The 27,101-nt window shown below is 44.6% G+C and overlaps 4 protein-coding genes across 12 annotated transcripts; 2 read left to right on the forward strand and 2 right to left on the reverse strand.

Moving 5' to 3' along the window:
* Nucleotides 1-654: 654 nt before the first annotated feature.
* On the reverse strand, nt 655-25,425 carry zuc (Mitochondrial cardiolipin hydrolase zuc). Of its 6 annotated transcripts, none has more exons than XM_069127316.1 (5): nt 25,304-25,422; nt 24,665-24,931; nt 24,417-24,601; nt 24,050-24,313; nt 655-900 (listed from the first exon to the last, which is right to left on the reverse strand). In XM_069127316.1, exons 1-4 carry the CDS (start codon nt 25,309-25,311, stop codon nt 24,093-24,095), a joined length of 681 nt encoding a protein of 226 aa, XP_068983417.1. In that variant the 5' UTR covers nt 25,312-25,422; the 3' UTR covers nt 655-900; nt 24,050-24,092. The 6 variants fall into 6 exon arrangements, 5 of the variants coding, with proteins under 5 accessions (XP_068983417.1, XP_068983419.1, XP_068983416.1 ...); XM_069127318.1 differs by lacking the exon at nt 655-900 and adding an exon at nt 11,328-11,467 and having other exon boundaries at nt 25,316-25,425; XM_069127315.1 differs by lacking the exon at nt 655-900 and adding an exon at nt 11,328-11,467.
* Nucleotides 13,680-16,045, forward strand: LOC138186723 (serine/arginine-rich splicing factor 4). Of its 2 annotated transcripts, none has more exons than XM_069126842.1 (5): nt 13,680-14,303; nt 14,370-14,575; nt 14,694-15,279; nt 15,368-15,523; nt 15,603-16,045. In XM_069126842.1, exons 1-5 carry the CDS (start codon nt 14,111-14,113, stop codon nt 15,851-15,853), a joined length of 1,392 nt encoding a protein of 463 aa, XP_068982943.1. In that variant the 5' UTR covers nt 13,680-14,110; the 3' UTR covers nt 15,854-16,045. The 2 variants fall into 2 exon arrangements, with proteins under 2 accessions (XP_068982943.1, XP_068982942.1); XM_069126841.1 differs by having other exon boundaries at nt 13,683-14,303; nt 14,691-15,279.
* Nucleotides 17,559-21,815, forward strand: meng (serine/threonine-protein kinase meng-po). 2 transcript variants are annotated; one of them, XM_069126843.1, is made up of 2 exons: nt 17,559-17,898; nt 19,409-21,815. In XM_069126843.1, exon 2 carries the CDS (start codon nt 19,409-19,411, stop codon nt 20,570-20,572), a length of 1,164 nt encoding a protein of 387 aa, XP_068982944.1. In that variant the 5' UTR covers nt 17,559-17,898; the 3' UTR covers nt 20,573-21,815. The 2 variants fall into 2 exon arrangements, with proteins under 2 accessions (XP_068982944.1, XP_068982945.1); XM_069126844.1 differs by lacking the exon at nt 17,559-17,898 and adding an exon at nt 17,979-19,000.
* Nucleotides 25,299-27,024, reverse strand: LOC138186961 (ciliogenesis and planar polarity effector 2). 2 transcript variants are annotated; one of them, XM_069127314.1, is made up of 6 exons: nt 26,695-27,024; nt 26,495-26,625; nt 26,153-26,418; nt 25,946-26,082; nt 25,599-25,867; nt 25,299-25,511 (listed from the first exon to the last, which is right to left on the reverse strand). In XM_069127314.1, exons 2-5 carry the CDS (start codon nt 26,589-26,591, stop codon nt 25,660-25,662), a joined length of 708 nt encoding a protein of 235 aa, XP_068983415.1. In that variant the 5' UTR covers nt 26,592-26,625; nt 26,695-27,024; the 3' UTR covers nt 25,299-25,511; nt 25,599-25,659. The 2 variants fall into 2 exon arrangements, with proteins under 2 accessions (XP_068983415.1, XP_068983413.1); XM_069127312.1 differs by having other exon boundaries at nt 26,495-26,598; nt 26,695-27,022.
* Nucleotides 27,025-27,101: the final 77 nt, after the last annotated feature.

A 27,101-nucleotide genomic window follows, 5' to 3' on the forward strand; every position in this document is an offset into this window, starting at 1 on the left:
ACGCTCGTTCGCTTATTCGCTCGTTCGCTCGCTCGTTCGCTCGTTCGCTCGTTCACTCGTTCGCTCGTTCGTTCGGTAACCTGGTTGCGCGCGTCCTCGTGCTCAAACTCCACGGAAACGGCAACAGGAGAACCATGTGTTTCGCGAGCTTCGGTTACCCTGGTTGCTTCGACGAGCCTCGAGTGACCCGCCGGCTAGCCACCTTCCGCGTACACAACGCTTCACCCCAACCCCCGACTTATGTTCGCTGACTCTCCTCTCCTCTCCTCACCTCTCTACACATCCGCACATCCACCCATATATCCGTCCATCTATTCATCCATCCATCCTGTTGGAAGCCGGCTTGCCACCCACAAACTATCCGCTTGTTTCCTTACCGCGATTAATCCGGGCCAATTTACGTCGGCAAGTAGACCGATCGCCCGTACGAAATCGCATCGCAACGACTATCCTTTAGAATTTTTCAGCCCAGCGAATTTTCTCCGATCAGAAATTCTCGCCCGTTTTCGCGTCCACCAGAAACGATATATAGGAGTGGAAGAGGTACGCGTACGCCGGGCGTAGATCGAATAAATAACCGGATCGATAAAACGTTAATTTAACGGACACGAGGCGGGGCAAGGGAAGCGGACAAGAAAAGAGGCGGCGTTAAACCGTTTTAATCGGAAGGAGATGCTCATAGTTTTCAGTCGGGTCTGGCGTTCGTAACTTTCCCTATCTCGGTAAGCTTTTATCGCGAGCACGACGCGCCACGACGGAGTTTTTGCTACTCCCTCCTTGTCACTTGTTGATGTCGTGGAGTCGAGGGGTTCCGGTAGAGACCGGAACACGGTCGGCGGTTACCACCCTCACGGTCGAGCATCGAGCATCGAGCAGCGTGTTGCAACACCTCGTCGTCTCCTGCGGGATAAGGAGAAAATTTTAGTTCGACGGACGCTTCTTGCTGCGAGGTAGAGCCAACTTTCGATCTGTGCGAAGCGTTCTCGACAAAGTTTACTCTTTCGGACTTTTTATATCGAGTCTCCATCGGATAACTTCTGGAATCGCGTCTTCCGCGCGTCACCCCCTTAACCTCGGTACGCTTCTCGGGCAAATCCATATTTTAAAATTCGTTCGACGATTTCTTCTTTCCCCTATTCGAGGCCGGAAAAATCGAGGCACCGATTAAAAAGAAGCAATTTCCGTTGTGAAGCAACCGGCTCGAGCATCTTCGACGAATGTATCGCCGGAGAGGTTCGGTCGTTAAAATAACTCGGCGGTTATCGATTCTTCGTAGATTTCGAAGCCGAGAAGAAAGCTGGATCGACGCGACGCGATGATTATAGCTGCGACGAGCGAGAGCTGTTCCGCATATTTTCTCGCTTCTCTTTGGCTCTCCAGCGGAGTCTCCGACGAATGCTTCTTCCCGATATCAACCGGATATTCCCCGTTATTCATTTTTCGAGAAAATGCACGATCCTTGTTAGCATGCAACGTTGTACGCACGCGGTTAGACAGAAATTCGGTTCTAGTCGAAAGGAATCGAACGGTCCGGGCGTGGTGGAACAGGGAGAAACGTCGTTCGAAAGAAAGAGAAAGGAGGAAAAGGAAGAGGAAGTGGAGAGAAGCCGCTGGTTCGAGTTGCGGGGCCACGTCGTTCGTTGTCATCGTTCGACGTCATTACCGGAGCTCGTCGAGGCGGATATTCCGTATCTCCGAAGTAACGCGTAACAACGTCACTGTTTACCGTCTTTCGGCTGTACGCGCTGTTATCCGAGTATCTCGTTTCGCCAAGATCTCCGGGTTATCGATTCCGTTCAGTTGGCCGCGTTCGCAGACTTGAATTTTAATCGACGACGCGACGGAGATTATAACGCGCGTTGCACGATCCTGCCAAGCCGACAAATTAGAAAATTCCGGAAGCTCGTGTAAACCACGGGGGGGAAAAAAGACCGCCGCTTTTTCTCCCTGCCTCGATTATTTTTTGCCTTCATTTTTCGCCCAACGTCGTTAGCCTCGAAATAAACTCGTAACCAACGTGCGCGAAACCTCCACCAAAATCGCAACCGCGTTTCGCGCGGTGAATATTTTATGCCGTTGCATTTCGCCTGATAGAAACGCCACATCTCCCGGACTATCTTCCGTCGGACACGTCGCGCGTCGCCACGAAAAATCTAACAGACCGCGGTGCATCGAATTTCGAACATTTTTCCAGCTAGCGAGCTTTTTCGCGCGCCACCAAGGCAAGAGAGCAGAACTTTTACATAATGGTTAATACTCGGTCGCGTCCCACGCGGCTTTTATGGCCACGCAACGACTGTTTCACTGTCGGAAATACTCGTCGCCGCCTCGGTGCCTCGTCTTGCCACGATTTCCGCCTCCACGAAATAAAAAGCCCCGCCAGCTACGCGTAACCAACGCGTCAACCGATATCGCTGCGGCGGTTTTCTTTTTATTTCGTTTCGCTTAAATCACGCGACATGCAACGAAAGGGGACGCCTCCTGATTTCCGCCGCGAACCGATTTAACGGTTCGTTTTCAGACGACAGCCCACGGTCGACCGACGTTCTCGCTTCGTCAGCCTCGTCCTTTTTTAAATACACTCAACGTCGCTTCCGGCCAGCGAAGACCGTGCGCCCAAGGGCCGTCCCTCTGCGTTCCCCGACAGAAAAATTGCACCTCCATTTAAAAACTCTCCTGTCTACCAGAAAAGTTTCGGACAATACAGTTTCCTATCGCACTCCTTCCGCTGCCATCGAACGAAAATATCGCACAGCACGAACACGAGAGGAAATTTCTATGCGACAACGTTTCCCAACGTACACCTAAAAGTTAGATCATTTTTGTCAAATTATTCGTACGTATATTTAGTTAAACAAATCGATCTTAAGCGAAGATTATTGCAATACGTACCACGGTAAAACACTTTGGGCGAAGATTCTTCGTTTTTGCGTAATACGCGCGTTCCGTGGATCTTTGGAATTTTAAATTTCCCACAAATACAGAAAAATCCGTGGTACGCTGATCGACGAGCCTCCGCTGAATATATATAGAAAAGAAAAAAGAAAAGATAGAATTTTTTTTTCGAGACAAGAGTGAAAAAACTGACGGTACGATAAAATGCTTAAGAGGAGATAGCGACTTTAAGAGTTTCCGGTCACGTCCTACCAACGATTCAATTGACGCGCGACACGCTCAGACTACTCGAATCTTCGGTTTCTCATAGCCGAAGCTTTTAAGGAAAGCCGCGCGGAACCGATATACCCGCCGCTTTCGCCACAATTACTCTCGACATGTAGGTGTTATCGCGGCGGTGTAAAATCAGCCTCGAAATGCCTTCGAGTTTAATATATTTTACGGAATATGGTATAAAAAATTACAACGATTCGTTAGCGTATATTGCGGTTTCGTGTGACTGTAAAAGGATGGAGAGGGTGAGCGTACAAGTTCGAGCTTTCGTTGCACCTTATCGATTCTCCAGGCGCTGCGACTAACCTGCACCATGCATAGGTGTACGACTTAACCGAGCTCGATACCGACTCGTCCGTGTTGGCCGGAGAATCGCGTGGCCCCGTCACTCGACCCTCGACTCTGCGACTTTAAAAGTCGCACGAAACGCGTACGTTGTCTCGCGAGTGTACGAGCAGCCGTTGCATTGAACGAGAAACCATGGTTCTCGAGGATATTTCGCTACGCGAAACCGTAAGATCCGAAGCAGAAAGACGATAATGGAAAGGGAGGAAAACGCGTTACGGGAAGGGAGCGAGGAGAGGACGGCTCGATGCGACGTGATACGCGAAACGTCGTCGGGGTCGTCGTTCGTGAAGCAGGACTCGGCGAGAAGGAAGAAACGAAGGTTGTTACCGCGGCGGAAGAGACCTCGATCCATCACGTGGCAGAAAGGACGGAAATCGATCGATCTCGGGCGTCGGTAGAAACGCGACACGAAAGCCACGGTGGATCCGATTGTTGGAAGGTGAGAAGTGGCGCGGGTCTGGCGATCCGCACGCGACAGGTCGAGGTCGAGATGCGGAGTTTTCAAAGTTCCATAAATGGCGCGTACATCGTAATTTCCATCGGGCAAGTGCGGATAGAGGTGAGCGAGCAGGGGGCGAGCACACGATCGATGGGATCGCGTCTTCGCGTGTCTAACCGCAACTTTGCCCTCTGCCTACAAGGACGACCGCGTTTCCTCGCAGTCGACTAGCCGGTTTGCACGGCCGCGCGATCCTTCCTTCGGTTCGTTCTTGCGAAACTCGACGGACACCTCGACGAGACCGTTTCGAATTGCAACGAATTCGCCGACGAAAATATATCCGGCTACCAGGCAAAGGGCAATGGGAGGAGCACCGGTCGGAGAGAAGCGCGATTCCGTCTCGAAGCTCTCTCGTTATTGCTCTCAACCTATCGCGTACATGCAGGATCCTTTCGCGAGCGGTTGGTAATTTCCCGCGCGGCGAGTCGGCAATGATTAAGCTTTCGCTCTACGGTAATTACGCGAAGCACGGAAACACGGCGAGATGTATACAACAACGCGCATTCACCCGCGGCCACAATTCCCTCGCTCTTGCCCTCGCTCTCCTTCTCGTTTCTGTGCACTCGCACACGCGCTCCTCGCTCGCGTTTTCCATGCTCGTCGGCCCGAAGTTAATAATAATTGCGTACACAAAAAACTCTTGCAAACGCAACGACGAGAAACCGAGATGAACGGTACAACGAGAGAGAACCGCCAGAAGACCGAGGCGGAGTATAAATTCGAACCTCGGTGGAAAGTGAGGTGGACGCGTTACGAAGAAGACCAACGGTATAAATATTAAATTCGTTGAAAAACGAGGCTCATTTGCCCACCGAACGCGCGAAATTCCGCAAATTGTATGATTTTTCTTTCCCCTTCCGCCTCCCCCCCCCCCTCTCTCTCTCTCTCTCTTACTCTTTCCCAAATTTTCCCCGGATACTACCGCGCGTTTTGTCCTAAATATCTCGTTACAAGGTCTAAATGAAAGTAGAAACACCCACATAGACGTACGAAAGGGGAAGAGAGTGTATTAGAAAATTGGCGTTTAAAAAGAGAAGAAAGGACTAGCCGGGAGATGGAAGGAAAAGAGAATGGGCCAGTGGGAAGAACAGAGTGATAAGAAATGAACTTTCGCGGTAACATCCTTGTGTTGCCGGCTTAGCACGACGGTATACCGTTGCCGACCTAAGGCGAAAACATCGTGGCCATTTTCTTCTCACCTGTTCGCGTAGATTGCGGTCTTACGAAATTACGCGAAACAACTTCGCGACCAAAGACGCCGGTCTAACGGACGTCGGACGAACAGAACGACGGGCAAAAGAACGAAACGGTTTCGTTTCCGCCGATGGGAAAGAGGATCGACTGGAAAGCGGATCGCTCCGAGTGCGGCACTCGCCTGGTCGGCAACCGTTTCCACTCTCCAACCTCTCGATCGCGATTATCGAAGCGTGTACGGTCGCGGCTTTTAAAGTTCGACCGGGTGGTTTTAAAGTTTCCATCGCCAGCACAATACGGCGTTCGTATCCATTGGCGTGCCGTTGCCTATCCGTTATCCCAAATACGTACGTATCAATGTACACGGGTTTCTGTTCTCGGGTATGCGACGATGAAACCGAGGCACGTATACTCTTCAGCCGGATAGCTTTCGTTGCCTGACAACCTGATCTATCGCTATTTACATAATAGACCTAACGAGAGAAAAACGAAGTCTGGACCGGGAAAGTGAAGGGAACGCGGAAGAAAAGGTAAAAGCGTAGACGTCTAGCATGTCGTTGGATAACCCAACTATATGACACACCGGAGAAACTGCAAGTTATAAAACGTTAGTCTCGAGCTGCGATCTCCGGGGAATATCTTGCTCGAATAAAGTCTCAAAAAGGGAGGGATAAACGACGTCGGCTCTATTACCGAGGCAAACTCTTCGTAGGCGTCGTTCTCTTCGGTTGACGCACAGCGTCACCGCGTATCTTCAACGTTCCTGGATCGAGACGCTGCCGAACGGACGAATTAATCGACCACGTAACTCGATTAAATCATCGGCCTTCCCTCGTCGCCTACTAATGTCTATAGTTTAATTTTATCTTTCTTTCCTCGCGTACTTGTTAACTCTACTCCTCCGCGCTAGTCTGTGCGAAAATCACGCTGCGACGTTACGATATGGTTACGAACGCGACGAAATGTTGCTCTCTCGAAAATTAGAAATAACGTAAAAAGCGTATCTCACTTCTAAAGCTTTCAACGTGCGTTTATTCGGTTCGTTAAATTTCGACGATTAAGTCGTCGACCGTGCTTTTTCTATCCACGTCGCCACATAATCCAACTTTGCATAATGAAACGCGATGACTGCCGAAACGTTGATTGTATCGCGACTGGCTAGTTTCAAATGATCGAATCGCTGTTTGATAAATATCATTTAACAGGGCTATCCAACGGTCAGTTTGAGAAACCTGGAAAACTTGGTAAATCCGGAATTATCCGACGATTTTATGAAATCCACCGTTGCGTATGCAAACACCTAATAAACGTACGTAAGCGATCCGGTATCGATGAAAAATATGTACAAAAACGAAGCAAACACAGTGGAAAGTGAGAATCGCGCTATCATCGGGCAACGATCGATCGGAGAAACGGAAATTGGTTTACTACCCTTTGGAGGTAGTAGGATCGGCTACACAGGCAGGCTGCGTTCGCTCGTAACGCGAGATGACTCCCGTACGAAAGTTCATGGACAACGATGCAAATTGTAGCTAATATGGGATGCGTAGAGGGAAGTTGATGGGACGGCAAAACGAGACGCGAATCGTGTAAAGGACATCAGATAGCGGCGGATCGGGCTATCTGACGATCCGGCTTCCGCCATCGAATTGTACGCTTGGCAAATCAGGTGGTTCGCGGGTGCGCGACGCCACGTTACCCAGTAGGATAGCACCTAATGTAATCACGATAATGGCCATGCCGGGTCAACCAAGAGCTCTACGCCATCGCTCTCGGCATCCCAGACATTCCTGTATCATCGCGTGATCTGGACATGAAAGGGGAAGAGGAATGGGAATGGAGAGGCAGGAGAACGAAGAGGAGGTGGAGGACGCAAGAGGAAGAGAATGACGATAGAAGGGAAGGGAGACGATACTCCGGTGGAATGCCGGTTACGAACGGCCGCTAACGGCCTTCCGAACAATCGTCGTCCGCCGATGCATCATCGTTCATCGACAGGATTGCAGCTTCTCTTTCCATCGCTAAAAAATAATTTCCCCGTATCGGAACCACTAGCGATGGGATCAAGTTCAATGCGTACTTAGAAATCCAGGTCAAACGCAATAACCAAGCTTCGCTTCGCGGCGTTTCACCAGCGTTTCCAGCGTGTTGCTACTCGTAACGCGCGATGCTTCGCATCGTATTAACTCGTCCGAAAAGTTTCTTTCGTTATACGAGGAAATAATAGACGCGCGACGTTTCTTGTTTCGTGTTATTTTGTCGAATTACGTACGATCCATTTTGTTCTGTCGAGATAAACGTTTCACAGACTTGGTCTCGCGTTTCTACGAAGCTGCGCTGTTGTAAAAAACACGTTTGCGAAAGAAAGACACTTTTCTGACAATTTAATACTTGCCAAATATTCCATTGGAACTCGCAATTTTCCAAAATTTATCTTCCACTGCGTGTGCTTCCGCGTTGCAGCGAATCTAATTTATACCTGTGGAAGGCAGATGCGATCGATTATCAGCGTAGAATTGGATTATGCGTGAGGCATTTCGACGGCGATCGAGAAAAGTAATTTTAAGAGAACAGAGAATTTTCGTAAGATAAACGTCGAACCTACTCGATCGGATTAGGTTTGCTTGTTTTCTCGAGATACTCGCACGGCAGGCGAATGCTTCAACCTGCTTGCGACGTATTTGAGCCCATCGCTAACAACCGCGTCATTCCTTCGGATATCCAAACACGAAACACGGACGACCAAACGCATTACGTCATCCTGTGATCGCATTGGAAAGACGAGGCATTCTTTTCCCGTGGATTATCACCTATAGACATCGCAGCGTATCGTGCGTAACGATGCTCGTTAACGAATGGCCAACGTATCGCGCGACCCAGCAGACTCTGTTATCGTCCGAAAGCTCGGATCATCGATTCATCGTTGTCCCGTTCCAAGCGATCCAATCATCCCTTTTTTTTTCCTTTTTTTTTTTTTTTTTTTTTTGTTTGATGCTTCTGTGAACCAATTGTCGCGAAACTTTGGCGCCGCGACGATAAAACGGAAATTTGACTTCATGGTTTTTACGTCAGAACTCCGAGCATACCTTTTACTACGATGCCTTTTTACGATAGTAATCGTACGATGTTTCGTACAAGCGAGTAAAAAATTTGCCAGCTGTTGGGGAGCGTAAAGCCTGGCGAAATTTTACATCAACAAGTTCAAAAACATCGACTCTTTCCGACGACACGATCGACGTCGTTACGGTTGATCGAACGTCGATCGAGTCTTAACCATCCTAACTATCGTAATGGCCAAACTTTCCACTACGAAATACTACTGAGAAATACTACAAACTACGCAGGAACCCGTGATATATATAATTCGCGTGAACGACAGTCTCGTTCGCAAGTTTCGTCGTAGAACAGTAGCGACAAATACGGAAGAAAACGTATCTAGTGGGAAATTCGAGCGGAAAATATGTTCGCGTTGAAATAATCTTGAAACGCCGATACATACTTAGGAAGTTACAACTGCGTATACTTAGAGATTGAGTCGGTGGTCGCTGCGACCAACACGACAGAGGCAACCAAGCCAGAGAAGGCAGCAAGTGTGAGCAAAAGGAGAAACGAGCCCGTTAAACGAATTAACGTGCTCCGTGGTCCTCGAACAACTTCCATCCGACTGTGCGACCGACTTCGAGGACGGAACCAACCTATTCGTTTCATCCAGCCAAACTTTTCCCTTTAACGTCGCGGTTTTTGCCCTCCTCTTTGATCTTCCCGCTGCACAGATTTCCACGATTCGTTCTATCTCCTTGGAATCGCGTAGGGAAACGCGGCGAAAGCGTGAGCCCGTGCCGCGCCGACTCTATCAGCGCTGCATAATCCGCTCTTACGCGCGTCGCTTTTACGCATCGTTCGACGAATAGTTTTTTTATCCGCAGTCGGGAAGCTCGCGATCGTCTCTCGTCTCTTTTTTCTTCCTAATTCGAATTATCCGCGCTCGTCGTTCAACTTCCTCGGATAATTAACTCGCCGATGGTATAGGAATCTTTGCGAAGCAAAGTAGCGACGTACCACTACGAACAATGGAAACTGAAACTCGCGGTTTCGCTTGCGAGTCCTACCAGGCTCTATGAATCGGCGTGAAAAAGCAGCGTTCGATAGAACGGGGAGAGAAAAAAAAAAAAGAAAAAAGAAGCGAAGGAAAACGAAGTAAAGTGAGATACAGCGACGCGGATACACGGCGGATACAGACGAGCAGAAGAGTCATTTGCGAGTCACAGCCTACGAATGCGACAGACAATTCCACTCTCGTAGCGATCAGAAAATCGAGAGGCGCGAGAGCAACGTATATAAATCGGTACATATGCATATTTCGCCTTTGATGGTTAGATTTATTTGCATATTCGGGCAACTATCGAACGCTCCCTTCTCTAAATCGATATATTCAAACACGCATCTGACACGCCGTTGAATAACCAGAGGAAAATAACGGAGATCCAGGCCCGCAGAGTAATACGACAAAACATTGCAAGCTCTCTCTCTCTCGTTATGCCTGGTACGAATCGGTCGCGATTACGTATGGCGAAACGAAGGTTATCGGTTGGTGTTTCGCTGCCTTAATTGCGTGCAGCGTCAGCGGATAATTGATGAAGTAACGCGATTACCCGTATGGTCGGATAATTCTGTGGATTGTTAGGAAACCGACCATCGTGCAGCGTTGATAATCGATCGCGCGTACAATCTGTTCGTTCTATCGCGCGTGGCAGCGACAGAATAACGAAGCTATTTGTTAAGCTATCGAAATTGTTCCCTTGTCCCTTCGTAACCACGTTTGCGGCACTCGCTCGCTCAGTTTCCCGACGAATCCCGCCCCCCCTCCCTACCTGCTCGGAGAAAGAACCGTGAAATTACAAAAGTAACAGGAAAATACCTTCTCTCGGCCCTTTCTTCTCTATTCTTCCTTTTCAACACTCTCGAGCCTTTTCGCTCGAGTTTTCCGCTGTTAGCAAACCTCGTGACAAAGAGAACGGATCCAAGGGACAAAGGGATTCTGTTCGAGACGAATTAACCTCCATCTTTTTTTCAATAAACTGACAACTCTGTTAGCCCGGCGTGTGATAATCCACCTCTGAAAACGAATTAACGTGGGCAACGTGTTTTAAATCAGATGAAAAACAATTTTTCCAGTCCTTTTCGCCGTTAATTTTTCACCGGAGTATAAAAATCGTTACGTACCGCGAAAGATTTAGTTCCGGTCGATCTTTCGATATACGATTCTCGAACGTAACGGATAGCGTCACCTTCCGACCAGGAGGCAAACGTGAAACTATTTTCGATGAAAATCGTCGACTCGACGGTCGGTTCGCGCGTGTAAGAAACGGCAGAGAAATGGGAAAGTACCAAAAAAATCATTAATCTGTGGTTTCAGAAATTATTTGCCCTGGATTTATAGCTCGCTAGAGTAAATCACAGAGGACGTGAGAAACTCGTGATTTTTTAAAGTCGGTATTATAGGACATAGCCATGCTTCCTCGGATAAGGTAGATTTCGCTTTCACCCATCTAAGATTAGACGAAAATCATATCATGGCGAGAAAACCAGCAACTATTTCATATATTTAACTATACTTAATCATTTAATGATATTTGAAAAAAATAAAAAAAAAAATTTTTTTAAACTAACTCAAAAAGAAATGATAAATATATTAAGTTTTTCGACGAAGAATACCGAGGATAAAAGTGCACAGAGAGGACCGAGGGAAGTGCGAAGGAATGCGGTCCAGGAAATCGGCATCGTCTATTCGGTGACATTAAAAAAACGATATTTGAAACTGTACGACGCTACTTTAATCGATACTTGACTCTAAATCTCCTTTTCACAATTCGACAAACTCCTGCGCAATCTCTGCGAAATTACGTCGTCCAAAAACGTTCGCTAATCGTCTTGATACCGTTGATATAACTTTCTCAAGACCGGTTCGGGAATCCGTTTTTCGGCGAGATTTTTCGTCCCAGGGAGTTCGGAAGGTATTTGAGTCTTTTCCACCAAGTTTTGTCCGGCCGATGAAAAAGGGCGATCAACCAGTTTCGACAAGGGTATTGCTTTTTCGTCCAGATTTTCAGAGCCTGGCAACGGCAAGGAGGAGACCATTTCCGTATCCTCCGTGACGCTTCGAGGGGCGTAAAAAATTCCAGGCGTTCCAGACGCTTCGGGCACTGCCAGGCTGGGAGCCGCCAAAGTTCCAACCACTCCGATAAACAACGCAATAATCTGCAACGATTCGAAAATGCCGAGTTCCTTTTTCGCATTGATCACAAAACGCGCGACGAAAGCGCGCAAACGCGCGTCGACCATGGAAATCAACGTTCGCGTGTCGCGTCTATAAATTTGAATAACAAAGGCTCGTTCGGATCGGACAAGTTGATTACATTCAAATGACTCGAAGAAAGTAACACCCGGAAAGCAACGAGAACGAACGTAGAAACGTAAAAGGATACTTGAAGTTGAAAATAACAGGCTCGCATAGATCAAGATATTTTTGAAGTTTCACGCTTAAATCCAAACTTGGCTCGACTAATCGGAACGAGAGCTAATAAATCGTGCGATATGTGCACAAAATACGTAAAGATATAATCTTCGAAATAACGATCTAGTATTTTCGAATTCTACTCGTCAAAGATTGGCACGCGTTACAAAGAAAAGTAGCGAGGTGAAAAAATAAACGACCGAGAAAAAGTAATCGCGAAACGAAACTTCAAATAAACGAACGTGACAACTAAGACCGAGTACAATATTGATCGAAAAGTTGAAAATGTTCCTTGCTCTGGATCGTGTCGATGTCTTACCTCGATCATGTTCGCTCGAACAACCGCGTTCAACTGTTTCCAGATCCGACACACACCGATCACGGCACTTTTACACATATACGTAGGATATACGTGGCGACACTGGTCCCACAACATGAATCGACGTTTTATTACGACGAGTCAAGCGACCACGACAGTCGCGCCCGGGGCAATGTCTTCGTCGAATTGTCTTTTTTCTCGATCGCATCTCTCTCTCTCTCTCTCTCTCTCTCGATATCCTGAGAACCTATTTACCTGTTTCCTTGCGCGCTTCGATATCCGTGAGACGCGTCGATCGCTCGACAAAACGCAGATCCGCGTTGGGAAGAGGTCGGCGTGTAAAATCGAAACGACGAGAAGAGGAAAAGCGAGCGCAGAAAATTGCGATCGCGTGTAATAGCGATTTATGTTCCTCCAATCTGGATTCTATATAGAGCTTTCGCCGCTTCTTCGATATCGATATATATCGGCTACATAAATAAACTATTGAACTAATAAGTTCGAATGCGTGATATTTGCATCGATTCGCACGTACGGGACGAAGTGTGTAAAATATTTGATCAATTTGTACGTAAATATTATTTCAACGAGTGGAAATAAATGATTGGCGAGCAGCGGCGGGCTTCGCGATTACGTCTATTTATCTAGAACCGTGCAAGTAAATTAAGAAACAGAAGTTCGCGGTATTCTTTGAAATTTTGTAACAACGTGGAACGAGTCTTCTGCATATTTCAGTCCCCTTCTTTTCTCCTTCTCAGTTCCTACGCGCAGACGAATAATAATCGAGTTCACTCCTACGCCGTGCTCATTTCGTAAAGCGTCTCTTTCCACCTTTTAAGGTACAACGACGTTCACGGCGGACAGAACCGATATCACCGCATATCGTAAAGTGTCATAGGCGTAACGTATGGTCATTGGAAAAGTGACGTCATTTTATCCCTCTTCCAAGCGATTACCCGCTATTATAAGCGAGATTTAGTCCCCCGTTGGCGTAAACTCGAACAACTTACAGGGAAGAAGTGACGTCACCTCGTCCATGTACCTTGACATTTCTCGCCATCGTATCCAACTTTCCTTTCAGTCGTTGTCCAACGACGACGTTCGTGTCGGCATTTACGCGCTTCCGTCGACGAGGAAATTGGAAAATTTGATCGACGTCTCTCACGCTTTTCAGATATCGCTAAAAATAAACTCCTCTACCGTGTACGCGTCTCCTATCTATCCGACGCCCGCAACACAATTACAAGCGGCGCTGGCCAAAGTATTTAAACACTTACATAAAGCGAAAGAAGAAAAATACCATGATTTAAAAACAGATGGTTCTCGCTAGTGACGTAACTATTTCAATTCCTTGAAATTTCGCTAAATCAAGGATCAACGACGAAAGAAACGTGAGACAATTTGTCGGTTGGCTTTCGTAACCGTAACATTAAAAAAAAAAAAAAAAGCAGCGTTCGACGATATAAATTAACTGGAAAGACGGCATCGTAAATGAAATTTTGCGTTGATACAATGTTCACCCTTAACGAGATAACTCGTTGTACGCTTCAAACGGCCAACCGATCCATCGATTTGAATTGTACAGTCGTATCAACGTCTCATAATAGTCGTTAATACGACAAACAAATCGGGGCGCAAGTAACGTCCTTTCGTGATAATCGGTGTGCCAGACGATCGACGCTCGAATCAGTAACGATCGAATTTTCGTTGGTATTAACAGCACGCGACTCGGTTTTCACGATTCTTAAATTAGTCGTTGTTCGACGTGGATTTTCGCGTTCGCGCACGCTGCCCCCGGCGGCTTGCATCGGTTCGTTTTCATCTCGAAACAGAGAAAACCGAAAATACACGGTTTGACGTAGAACGGGCGTTACGAGTAAGCAAACGAGCAAAATCTATCTTGTATTTGTTTCCTTTCGTCTCTACACTGCGAAACGGATACCTCGGCGGTTGACTTCGTTTAAGAACAACTTTGATTCCACTAATCTCAGCTTGTGGTCCAATTCCACGCGAATTCTTCGCAATTCCAGCGAAACGGCCCTTTCTTCCTCTTCGTATTCCCTTCTAGATGAGTCGCAGGAAGATTCTTGGAAGAGCTTCGCTTTCGTTTCCCGCGGTCGACGGTATTCTCGACGTGGATCAAATTCTGCAAACGGATCCGTGGAAACAGATCGACGATTTCGTGCAACAAAACTTTACGCAAAACATCTTGAACGAGTTTAACGAACGGCTGACGCTCGAACCGAAACTCACCCCCGTAGGTAAGCGAAAAATATCTCGTTTGTAGTTGCACGAAAGGCGCGTTTTATTCCCCGTTTTAACAACAGATAATACGACCCCGGGGAAGAGACGAGCGACGTCGTCCAAAAGATCGCCACGTAACCGTGGAGCGAGTCGAACGAACGAAGAAAAATCGCCCAAGAAGAAATTGAATGATCAGCCGGTAGGCGGTGGTGCAAAACTAAACGAGCGTAAAAAAGAAATTGCGAAGAAGAGTGGCAAGGCGGAAGTATCGACGAGCAAAGAGCAGAAGGTTAGCAAAAGCGAAGCTTTTTCTTTTCTTCGTGTCTCCGACTTGCCTTCTACTCGCGACAAAGGTATCCAAGGACGATATAGGCGATACTAAAGAATCGAAAACTTATTCGCAGCAGTTGAAAGATGTCCCAAAAGTAACCGTGGAGAAATCAAGAGCAACGATACCCGATAAAAGAAGCGGAAAGTGTAAAAACGAGGGAAAGGAGAGAATCGTCGACGATCCGTCTGGGGCGAAACGACAACGTAAGATGGAAAATACAGATTCGATGAACGATCAAATGGAAAATACGGCAAAAGACACGAGCACGAAATCCGCGAATCCGTCGAAGAGCACGGATTTAGAGTCACCGTTTGGAACAAGTACGCCGAAACGCGTCGAAGCTTCCGAACAGGATAATCTCACCGGCAAGGAAGCTACCGCTGCTACGGAGCGCAATATTTCGGCGTCTAATTCTTCCGTGAGGTGTAACGCTTCGACGAACAACTGCAGCGCGAGAGATGCTTGCGTGACAAAGGATTTAGACAGCAACAATAACGCCGCTACGGAGAAGGACGAGAGTAAGGAGAGAAAGGTAAGATGCAAGCATAAAAAGGCGGAGAAAGCAAAGAAAGAGAAGAAGCCTGGAAGTAACAAAACATCGGACATATCGATGAAGACAGCGTCGAGATGCAAGAAACACGATAAAGATACGGCAATGGCAGGTAAACCAGTGATCGTGTTTGTTTTCACATTCGATCGTGCAACTCTTTCGTTACGTCGTTTCTGAGTAATCGATTGTTTGCACGACAGAGACGAAGCAGATCGGAAAAGAGAAGCATTTACTGAAACAACGCCAAAGACGTTACAAAGGAAAGATACGACGGATCGAAAGGAAAGTGGATCGGGCCATGGAAACCTATATTCATCACGTCACACGTATAATTAAGAAAATGGGTTATTTACCAGGTATCCTGTTGCTTTTCGAAATCTTTACGAGCACAACGTATATATTATGTTTATCTACTTCGCGCGTTTTTTCTTCCAGATGACAGTTCGTGCTCCGAGATCGACGACAGTTATTCCGATTTCTCTGACGAATCGTCTTACTGTAGTTCCTATTGTTCCGATAGTTGCTGTTCCTATTGTTCCGATGGTTGCTATTCCGCTTGCGACTACTCGGAGTACTCTCTGTTTTCTTGTTCTCGTTCTTCTTCTTCCTCTTCCTCTTCCTCTTCTTCTTCCTCTCCATCCTCTTCTTCCGCGCGTGGACTCTTGTTGCGGTCGAAGGCGAAGTGAATACACTACGGATTAATGATTTGTCGAACTAAGTTTTTACAGATGAAATCTATGTTGATCGATCGTTAATTTTCTTGTAACGTCGTTTACCTTTAAATCCAATTTATCGAGTCAACACGAAATTATATGTATGTGAATGTTTGTACGAATCAGAGATATATAAATAAAGAATTTGCTACATATTCCCGAAAATGTCGAATTTTTTATTCGTTAACTGAACGATAGAACGGTTGTTGCTTTCGTAGGAACGATCGACGATAAATCCAGCATACCTTGCTACGATATATCTTTCATAGTATCGATTGCATCGCGTCGTGAATCTTGTCTCGGAATATAGAAGGCGAAGCAAATCATATTCGTAACAATGCAAATTTGCACGTACAATGGGCATAGCGTAGTTACGAGCTGCTCGATTATTACGAGCGTAGGAAAAAGAAATCTTCGTGGAAACGCACGCATCCTTCAACGAGGCGAGAATGACTCGACGATAGAGGTGTTACGGGTCTAACGAGTCGAAACGAAATAGCTACGCGATACGTCGTATTACCTATTTCTATCGTAACGGTTTTCTCTATTTATATCTTCGATATTACCGTCGTTGCACTGGTATGTACGATCCATCCCTATGGACATCGTATACTTGACATACATGTTAAAAATACTTTCTGGTTTAAATTAAATTCCACCTCAGGAGTATGCGTATTATTTGGCCATCGGTAGTACTATTATATTCGACCATCGTGCGTACGCGTGTCTCACGATCACAAAATCACACGAACACACGATGCTCGAACATCGTTTGCCGTTAAGCATACACATACCGTTATACCGATGCAACGGAGAACAACGAACCTGAGATCGCTACTTTTGCACGTGCTAAGACGAAAGAGCGGAACCACTCGAGATGTATCTGCCGGCGGAAAATCGTTAACATATAAATCTCTCGTCTCAAGAACGAAATTTATGATCTGAACGGCATTTCCGTTGGTTCGATAGCGGAAAAACACTGATACTCGATACGAGAAAACATCGAATAGACAGCAACGTTTTCATACTATCGATCAACATTTAGAAACCAAGGAAAACAGAATGCATTTTGCTCACGATGCAAATTCCGCGTTTAATCGTGCTCCGATCCATCGATTCTTTACGTTTCAAGCTTTGGCTTCGATCCGGACGATTTTTAGCGTTCGAGGAAAACGTTTACGTACGATGGAAACGAGACATCCGTTCCTTTGCATCTTCGTTCATGAGAAAATCGCTAAGATGATACGAAGTCGATTGAAACTGTAACGCGCAATTGAAATTAAAAATTAAATTTAAGACATTGATGCGTCTGATGATTTCAAAAACGGTGCAAGTTAGCCGAAACTGTGACATACGATCGAAAGGAAAAGTCACGCGTAACGATAACGATGCGAAACTAATATTTTCCAGAAACTTATTACATCCTCTAGAGATAGAAAATACGATTTAATCGGAAATAACTGAAGAAAAGAACGCGGGAAAATTAACATCTGACAAATAAATGTAATTGCATACAAGACAATTGGCCCTATTTAGAAAGCAATTGGAGAAAATGACAGTTTTTTTGCAAAGTAGAAACGCGCATCGTTTAATCGTCCATGTTTCATACCCTTACTCGATCTACGTCTGCGCGTGGCGGCCGGGTCTATAAAAGCGACGCAGGGCGTCGCGACGGCTCCAGACGCGACATACGCGCATAGCTGAAAATGTGACATCGAAGGACGTAGCGGTTTTCTTATCACCATCGTTGACAGTTTTTCCAATTTCTGTGAAAGATCGCCAAAACGTCGAAGGCTGTCGCGAGGATTTGCCAGACGCTTGCTTCTTGTGTATCGTTGGTATTTATCGTAATCGCGTATCGTGACGCACAGTGAAAATGTAACTGAAGGGGCACGCACAATCGTTTGTGACAAGTTCCAAGGTGAAAGCTTCTCAGTGAATTGGACGATTACGTTAAAATTAATTCGTCTTTCCGCAGACACGCCTTTTTCATCGCCCAAAGGATTACTACCAACGTGGTAAGTTGCATAGAAGGCCGTGACGCGATGAAATTAAATCGAAAGTAAAGTAAATCGAATCGAACACGTAGTTATCGATTTTAATGGGCATCGATGTCGACAGGAACGCGACGCAATGCGATTAACGTTAAGGATAACGTTAAGGAGATAAAAAGTATGGAGTATAATAGAGAAAGATGTAGCTCAACCGGCAGATACAAATATATCTTTTTCTCTCTCTTGCTCTCGTTCTTTCTCCCTCTCTCTCTCTCTCTCTCTCTCTCTTCTTCTCAGCCTTTTAATCGGTCTTTCTCTCAAAGTGTTCGTTAACCGTAAAGACACAAGCCAAAATATTACTTCACTAATCTCTCGCACGCGTTAAAATAGCCCCGGTAAACAGAAACGCTAAATATAACTCGTGTCCAAAAGTTTGTCAGAACAAACCGGTAAGAACCGGCGGTAGTTGTAAGAAAAAATAATCGCCTATGACTTCTACGAATCTACAAAGCGCGATTTGCGTAAAGATACGAGACACGTGTGCGCACGGGATGAAATCAAGAGAAGAATTATTTCGAGAAGAAACGACAGTAACGACGTTACGACCGGCGATAAAATCGAATCGCGTAACCAAAGAATTGTAAACGTCGATCGTTACTCTGCGAATGAATCAGCGTCTTAAAAAGTGACCAGCCATCGGTTACAAAGACGAGGCTGAATCGACTAATCAATTTTTCTACGTCGATACGATTTCCCGAAACCAGACGTTTCTCTTTTCTTCTATCTCGTATTCCACCTTAAATAGAAATCGAGACGATACGAACTATAACGAAACGGTTTGACGCGCGTTGCTGCAGCGAAATCCTTGCTATTGATCTAGGCAGCTCAAAAGGTCCTGGGTTCACCCGGCCAACCTCCGGCGTTCTCCCCTCGCCTCTCCAGCCCATATTTCGTCCTTCGCCTACACGAACCATCAGGACGATTTTTCCTCCTATTTTTCGGACGACTTTACAACGAAGAAATGCACATCGTTCTTGAACTTTAGGAAAACGATCCGACTGCTTCTCGCTCGTTTATTTTCGTATAAAGCGCGTAACAAAGCGTATAAGACGTACAAGACAAAAAGGTAATTAATAGAGGATCGTCCCGTTAATCGTTTAGATATAGAAAAAATGTAAAATTCGTGCAACTCGATCGTCTTGGCTAGCGTTTGGACGAGCAAGGGCAAGGGCGATTCTGGAATCGCAGCAGCGAGAGTGCGATGCCCTCTGTGACGGAAAGCCGACTAAGTGCTAAACGCGTTTCACGCTCGATCGGCCGTATCAGCGACACCACGACGGTTTGTCATTGTGTGCATCGATGACGCAAACGAAATGGAAAGACTTTTCATCGAACGTTCGAATTAGGAGGATTAGGGACGCGAGTGAAAGAACTTGTGGCAGGCCGATCGATTTTAACGCGTACGCGTGGTAACGATACGAGATGCAAGTTTCCTTAGAATTCTAATACGACCGGTCTGTCGGCCTGATTTCAGATGAAACTTCACGAGAAAAAGGAGTCCGGAATACACAGAGTGCAGGAGATTCCTTTGGAGGAGTTGGATCTGTCGAAGGAGTATGAAGTGGAGAAGACGCTCGGCGAGGGTAGTTTCGCCAAAGTTTTACTAGCGACTCATCGAGCTACGCGAACGAGAGTCGTGCTGAAAGCCGTCCACCAAGAACTAACTACGGAGAAGGACTTTTTCCGCGAGTTTCACTACTCGTACCATTTGAGCCCGCATCCGAATATACTGTGCTCGTACGCGGTCGCGTTCAAAGCGGAGAAGTGTTTCGTTTTCGCGCAAGAATACGCTCCTTACGGAGACCTAGCGGGCAACGTGAGAGCCGGAGGGTTGAGCGAGGAAGCGTGCAAAAGGATCGCCAGCCAGCTCTGCTCCGCTCTCGATTTCATTCACTCGAAGCAGCTCGCACACCGAGACATCAAACTGGAAAATGTACTGGTGTTCGCGCTCGACATGTCCAAGATCAAACTGTGCGATTTCGGGTGCACGAGGCGCGAAGGAACTCTCGTTAACAAGATCCGATGCACTTGGCTACCATTCCAACCACCCGAAATCTACGAAATAGTGAAAAACGAGAGGTACGCCTGCAAGAGGAGCGCCGATTGCTGGCAATTCGGCATCGTGCTGTTCGTCTGCCTAACTGGAAATCCACCGTGGCAGACCGCCGATCTGATTCAGGATCCAGAATATTCGGCCTTTCAAAGGTGGCTGAAGAGAAGAACCACCAAAGTTCCACCAACGTTCAGACGATTCACGCCCAGATTGCTGCGATACTTCAGGCGGACGTTCGAGCACAAACCTGAAAAAAGGCCGCACGTAACCGAGATCAACAAGTATCTGAAGGATTCCTGGTGCGTGAACAAAATCAGTCACAGCGCCACATCTACGTTGGTAGACGCCAGCGAAGGAATACCGAGGAGAGGCGACAGTCTACTTTACCTGGACACCGTCCTAGACGACCAACGAAACGTCGACGAGAACAAGAACAAGCTGAGGAAGCTTCTCAACAGTTACGGCCTCGAGACGACGATCGATCAGAAAGTCGTGACCAAGAGGATCTGGGAATGGGTGATGCAGTGCGATTCGAACATCGCGGAGCCGGCTTTCGTCGGTAGCCTCGGGACAGAAACCATGTGAGGGATGGTCAAAGCTTCTAGCGAACCTTGCCTTAGAAGCGATCGTCAGGAACGAAAGTACAGTTTCGGTGGCTTCGACGCTGTCCGCGACGAAGACACTTCGTCGTCCCTACAATGTGCCAAAGCAACGTTCGAAAGAGCGGCGACCAACTCGCCATCGATCTTCCATTAGGACGGTGCATCGTCGCTTCCGCACAGTGGCGTCGCGTCGAATTTCGACCGACGACCGATATGGACGCGAAAACGTGTGATAATCCTTCTATCATCTTCCTCCACTCGTTACACATTTCTTCCTTTGTTTCCTGCTCATCGTGCCCATTCGACTCATTCACGTAACGCCGTTCTTCTCATTTTCCTTCTTCTTTTCTCTTCCTTTCCTCGCTAGACTCCTCGCTACATCAATCTTCTCTACGAGCGGACCAATTATCGACAAATGTATGTGCGTATATACACAGACATGTATATATTATCACGTACGGGCATCTTTTCGTACACTTCCTGTCCCGTGAACGAATCTTCGACGACGAGAATTGCCTAAAAACTATAGGAAATAGCCGAGTGCGATGAACGCGAAATTACGGGCGATTCTCTTCCTTTCCAGTAAAGAATACGAAACGTATGTGATAAAACAAACTCGTTAAGACTGCGGCGAATGCGAGCGTAACTGCGATCGGTGTTTTCGGTGTCGACTATAGAGACAATAATGACTGCGGATTTCCTAGTAATTTATTACATTATGATAATTATACTATAGTTTAACGAACGGTAACCGATAGGGGTCACTGTACGAGGCCTTGCGTGAAATCGAACAATTCGTTCCATCGTGTAAACGTATGAAGATGCGAGAAAGAAACAGGCGAAGAACGTTCGAAACGCTCGAGACGAAGATGGAGCGAATTTGGAAGAACTCGAACAGAGATTAAGCGGTATTTAGTGTCGTTAAGCGATATAGCGTATGTATACACATAGCACGCATATATTCTTCTAGCAATTTATCGGTAGAAGGAGCGATTATATAGAAATGATCGATGGTACACAATTTGGTAGAGCTACATTACCACAAAACAGCAAGCTACACATACGTAACACGGTTCTTCCCCCGCGTGACGCGAAATTTGTATGTAATTAGCAAACTTGTAGAAACGTTACGAACGATAAACAAAACAGATAGAAGGGAAGAAGTATGCAGCAACAACGCGTTAGACCTCCGTTAACGCGAAGCAATGTTTTCTATATAAACGATATCGAAATAAATACATAAAAACATAAATAATTGCAATTATCTATGAAATAATCTACGTAACATAGTGTTCCCTCGAGTCGCTCTAGTCTCTTTCCCAACTACATTCAGGAAACGTCATTTATCGCAATTTTATCAGACCTGTAGCGAAACGAAAAGAAAGAAGAAAAAGTTATTCGAAGAACGTAACAAACGAACATTACTGAATGCAGTCTGTTTCCTTGGGCGGAGAAAAAAAGATTGTCGCATATTCCGCAAAGTTCTAACGAACGCAGCTGCTACCCGCGCGCGATACATTTTTCTTTCTCGTTGCCCTTCAATTCCCGCGTCTCAAGTAGAAAAGAGAGCAACTAAGAGGACCATCGAGGAATACTTGACTTTTGACCTTTTCCTTTTCCCGTATCCGTGACTGTCGCCACCGAACGTGCCACTTGTCCGATTTGACACACCCTTGACCTACGTGATACCTATTTTTTCCATTTGTCAAGTATTGTACTTATTTTCTATATGTATAACTAATCGTTTCGACGAGTAAACGCGTAAAACCGACGCTTTTCGCTAAGCGTATGGAGAAAAAAATAAAAAATATCGCCGTAAACAAAAAACATTCTTTCGCGAGATACAATCTGAAGATTTCGAGAGAAAGATGTGCGTGTAACGTACGTGGATTTCTTCAAACTTATCCACGGTAGAAACTAAAGTGGAATCGGAAAATTTATTACGCGATTCGAGAGAGAAGCGAACGATTCGCGGAATCGTTGGCTGTGATATTTCGGAAATTGTTCGCGCAAGCAGAACAAGCAACGTTCAAGTTAGAAAACCATACATTTCCTTGAATAACGATCCGTTCTTAACTATTGACGTAGACGCAGTCCAGGAAAAAGCAGATTAGCAAACGTCAAACTGCGCCAACGTGCATTCGGCTTTTATCGTATCTGGATACAATGGATATTTTGGGCCTACGCGTTGCTATTTCCGCGCGTCGCACGTTTATTCTGAATCGTTTGCTTTCCCAAGTTACATGCTTCTCTTACAACGTGCGAATGTATTTATCTCGTGTAGGAACATGTTTACCTACGTACGTCCAAAATTAACACGAGATAGCAAAAACGCGATTAGACAGCAGTATATTTGAATCTATGTTCGATTCAATTATATTTCTCATCGTCCTTCGATACAATTCGATATAGGTCTATCATATATAAATACCACGCTAATCGTTCTATTAGGACCATTACCAAATTTTCAATACTTCTCACCTTTCTATCTAGAGAGACGCGAGTAGCGTGATTCTTTTTCTTTCTGTTTTCTCGTCACGCGCTGCCTTTATGTCCTCGCTACTTTTACATAAACATACCGAATTTTCGTTTTCAAATCAGCTGTTTTTAAAGATGAGCATATAGCTGATTTGATCAGGCTCCAAACATTTTCAATGGTATTCAAATCGGCAGAATTATCTGGCCGTGGATACACGCGGATATTCTTCGACACGGTATGGTAATAAATTAAATTAATTAATTAATATATAATCATCTACGGCTATCTATAACTTCTTATAGCTGAACAAGTGAAATTTCTACATGTGGTCTTAATTCGATGACCAGAGGCTGTAACAATTGGAAGACGAGTATAGAATAACAAAAATAAATGTGAAAGAAGGAAGAGAAAATGAAACGATATATCGTAGAGGCGTAACGAAAGCACGCCGAGACCGTGAATTTCAAAGCAGAGTGGAAGGGAAAGAAAGTTGAGGCAACGGACGGCACGTCGCCGAGTATCTCGTCATCGATCCTCCGGTCCAACAGCCCGACGTCTATTTTCATATAGGCTAACCTATTTATATATACGGACAATGTTCCACTTTTATCGGCCGATGAGAGCAGCAAGTTACCGCGCGTCACGTCGCGTCAAGGCGCGACATATCAGCGTTGACCGCTGCTCAGAGCACCGTACTAATTTGCATCGCGTTATTCACGTGTTGAACGGTACCATGCACGTTCTATCTCACGAGTATGCATCTTCGCATACGTTATGTAGGTATACCTCCAACTGCTAACATGCCTCCAAGTTTTACGACCTCTTCTTCGATTTCTTTGACGTCAAAGGGGCACTCTCGAGACGATAACACGCGTCTTTCGTTAGGTATCAGCAAGAAGGGACTCGACAAATATAATACGACGAGACGAAAATTGTTCAAGTATCAGGGAGAAAAATAGTAAAAATGAAACAGATACTCACTAGATTATAAAGTATCATCGGACGAGAGCTGAATCAAGTTTTCCTAATTTTCTTGCCTCTTTGAAAATGTCTTCCACAACCTGTCAAATTCAACGACGAATGGCTTTACCAACGAATGCTGGTTAGTCACTACAATGTGGTCAAAGTTCCCAAAAAATGCAGACATGGTCCAGTTTGTGCTACCAGTGATTACTAAATCGTTGTCCACGATCATGAACTTATGATGCATCAGACCATCCTGACATATTAATCTAATCGCGATTCCTGAAACGCAAAATATTTCGGCGTTTGAAAAAAAGAATTAATTCAAATGCTGGTAGCCAATGATTAAATCCAACTGCAAGTATCGATGATATTTATCGCGTACCATTATTATAGAATAACGCCGTTTGTGCGGCATCGTTAGTGCCCATTTGCTGATCCATTATTATTCGAACAAGTACACCTCGTTTATGAGCGTTCACAATTGCATTTGACAACGAATGGCAAGTGAACATGTACATACAAACGTCCAAACTTTGTTTTGCATTATTCATATAGCTTTCTATATGTCTATAACATTATTTATCATTTGTTAAAAGCCATTTTTTAAAAGCATGATAGATCGCGCATTACCTCAAGTATCGAACCGGACAATTGTTTTTAGGACAGGTCATCTCGGTAGTGAAGTGTGTTCGACAAAGAGTAGATTCATTCGTAAAAAACATGACCTCTGAAATGTCATGTTTCGACTTAGGTATCTGTACTTCCAGCACTTTGCGCGTATTTATGTAATTACTCCACACGTTATGAACTCTTTTGTAGATATACCAAAGAACTTCCGACGCAAGAACTGCTCCCCCAACTAGCAGAATTTTATTGTTTTTCATTTCTACAACAAAACTTTATATTTTACATTTACAAATAAAAATATAACGTAATACCACGGAAATTTTATCGGCCTATCTATACACGTTCTCGCGGTAGTGATTTGTTTTACGCGCGCTTGTAAACCACGCCATGTTTTACAGCGCATGAGTCAGTAATGAAAAACCAATCAAAATATCATCGTTCAATAACGTAGCTGACAAACGGATAAATATTTATAAGATTTCTCCGAATTCACAAGTACCATTGGAGACAAGTAATACTTAAGGAAATATAGAATCTACACATTAAAATACTATAACCTAAATAATAAAACTTTAGTGTAAATCGAATAATGTTGCTAATCTCTCGATTGTGTTGTATAATCATAAATATGATGCAACACACCTGCACATGTACCTTTAAGATCTTTAGAGTGTCGTAATTTCTGTTTTATGGAAAAAGAAACAATCGAATCGGTAAATCGGTAACTTTGCCGCCAGTAATTGTAACAAACAAGCGTAACGTTCGTGAATTTAGCTTTCAGTACTGACAACTTTTACTCGCCCAGAATTCCTACATACATTGTGTTGAGATGTTGAGAATATTTCTTGCCCTGATTGAAACAACCAATTGAAACAGAATTGCTATTGTATTTAAATAGAAAGAAAATCGATGCAAAAGAAAATGATTAAGCGTTTACCTTTATTAAATCTCGTATAAAAAATGTTTCGGAGTATTATAGAAATCCAATAAAAAATTTGCTAGCTTTGTCCCATTTGTTTAGATATAAATTCTTTATCCCTATTCCAAAGAATGTTACATATAGTATTCAACTGATAAGAACAATCAAACACTTCAGATCTCATAGAAGGTTTATTAATATCAACTCTAATAACTTTTACTTTCCATTTGTCTTCAAATTCTTTTATACGTGTGTCTTCTATTGTAGAACTCGACCATGGTTTAAATCTACAAAATATCGAGATCCAATTAACTATTCTTACCAACAGATAACAAAGAAAAGAGAACTCAATTACGATAAATTACTTTGTCCCTATCACTATATTTGCTGGTTTTTCTTTTATAGCTGCCATAGTATTCATCAAATATGGAACGTCATTAAATCCTGTCGCATCATCGAAAGAAAATACAGAACATATAGCATCTACTTTGTCTTTACAAGCCTAGAAATTTAAAACAATGTCATTCTTCGTTATCCCATTTCGATATATCCTATCTTTATACTGTACGTACGGGTAATATGTGATTATATTTTTTAATGCTTGTTTCCGAGGTATCCCAGAACTGTAATTTAAACAACACAACTTTGTCCCATATCTTAACCGGCCAAAATACATTCGTCTTTTTTATCCCATTAGTTTCAGTATAATTACTGGATTCTAATACTCCAGCAAGACGAGCTACAACAGCAGTTTTCCCTACTCCAGATCTCCCAACCATAAAAATTTTATATGTAACTTCTTCGATTGAAGATGGTAGGGGAGGTCTTTCAAGAATACCTAAGGGATTTTACAAAGGAAAATAACCAACGAATGTATACAATGAAGAATCATTCATTTGACTAACGCTTTTTACCATAAAATCTCCTTTTCTTTGATGTGTTTACATAGAAATGATGCATTAGTGATTCTCCCTCGACAGAATGCAACCAATTCACATTTATTGCCGTCATTATATAGCTGTTAAAAATCAGAAGATATGGAAGCCTGATAAATTTTCGATAAACATAAGCAACTATAGCAAAGATGCTATATTCTCTATAAGATTAAGGTTACCGTGCGATGATTCTATCTTAAAAGTCGATCGCTGCTCGTAAATTATTGGAAAAAAAGAAAAAAAAAAGATAAAAGAATGGAACGGCGAAGATACACTTTCTTTCGTGCTGTAAATGCCTTTAACTTTAATTCTCAATGACTAGCGAGAATTTTTAAAAATATCACTTCTTTTCTATTCTTTTCACCTGGTTTCACCAACTCCAAAAAATGGTACATTTTACAAGTGTGACAACTATAACTCACAAATTTGTATGCAACAAGCGGACTCTACGAATCTCGTGTACATACGTAACTTCTCAACAAATCCGATAAAATCCCGCCTTCGGAGAACCAATAAGAATTACCACACTCTACCACCGCAATGGGAACAAATAATTCCATTAGCAGTGAAGTTGGCGTTAGTTCAA

Source organism: Bombus flavifrons, chromosome 14, assembly GCF_040668555.2.
Source record: "Bombus flavifrons isolate JBK064 chromosome 14, iyBomFlav1_principal, whole genome shotgun sequence".
Classification (NCBI taxonomy): Eukaryota; Metazoa; Arthropoda; class Insecta; order Hymenoptera; family Apidae; genus Bombus; species Bombus flavifrons.

What these genes read in the sequence shown, in the direction of transcription:
- LOC138186723 (XM_069126841.1), top strand. Translation starts at nt 14,111, where the DNA reads ATGAGTCGCAGGAAGATTCTTGGAAGAGCTTCGCTTTCGTTTCCCGCG. An exon ending in TAAAGATACGGCAATGGCAG is followed by an intron (nt 15,280 to 15,367) that starts GTAAACCAGTGA and finishes TTTGCACGACAG; the next exon opens with AGACGAAGCAGATCGGAAAA. An exon ending in GAAAATGGGTTATTTACCAG is followed by an intron (nt 15,524 to 15,602) that starts GTATCCTGTTGC and finishes TTTTTCTTCCAG; the next exon opens with ATGACAGTTCGTGCTCCGAG.
- meng (XM_069126843.1), top strand. Translation starts at nt 19,409, where the DNA reads ATGAAACTTCACGAGAAAAAGGAGTCCGGAATACACAGAGTGCAGGAG.
- zuc (XM_069127316.1), bottom strand. An exon ending in TGTCCGGTTCGATACTTGAG is followed by an intron (nt 24,602 to 24,664) that starts GTAATGCGCGAT and finishes ATAATGTTATAG; the next exon opens with ACATATAGAAAGCTATATGA. An exon ending in GGCGTTATTCTATAATAATG is followed by an intron (nt 24,314 to 24,416) that starts GTACGCGATAAA and finishes TTTGCGTTTCAG; the next exon opens with GAATCGCGATTAGATTAATA.
- LOC138186961 (XM_069127314.1), bottom strand. Translation starts at nt 26,591, where the DNA reads ATGACGGCAATAAATGTGAATTGGTTGCATTCTGTCGAGGGAGAATCA. An exon ending in AAAGAAAAGGAGATTTTATG is followed by an intron (nt 26,419 to 26,494) that starts GTAAAAAGCGTT and finishes AAAATCCCTTAG; the next exon opens with GTATTCTTGAAAGACCTCCC. An exon ending in AATATAGTGATAGGGACAAA is followed by an intron (nt 25,868 to 25,945) that starts GTAATTTATCGT and finishes GATATTTTGTAG; the next exon opens with ATTTAAACCATGGTCGAGTT.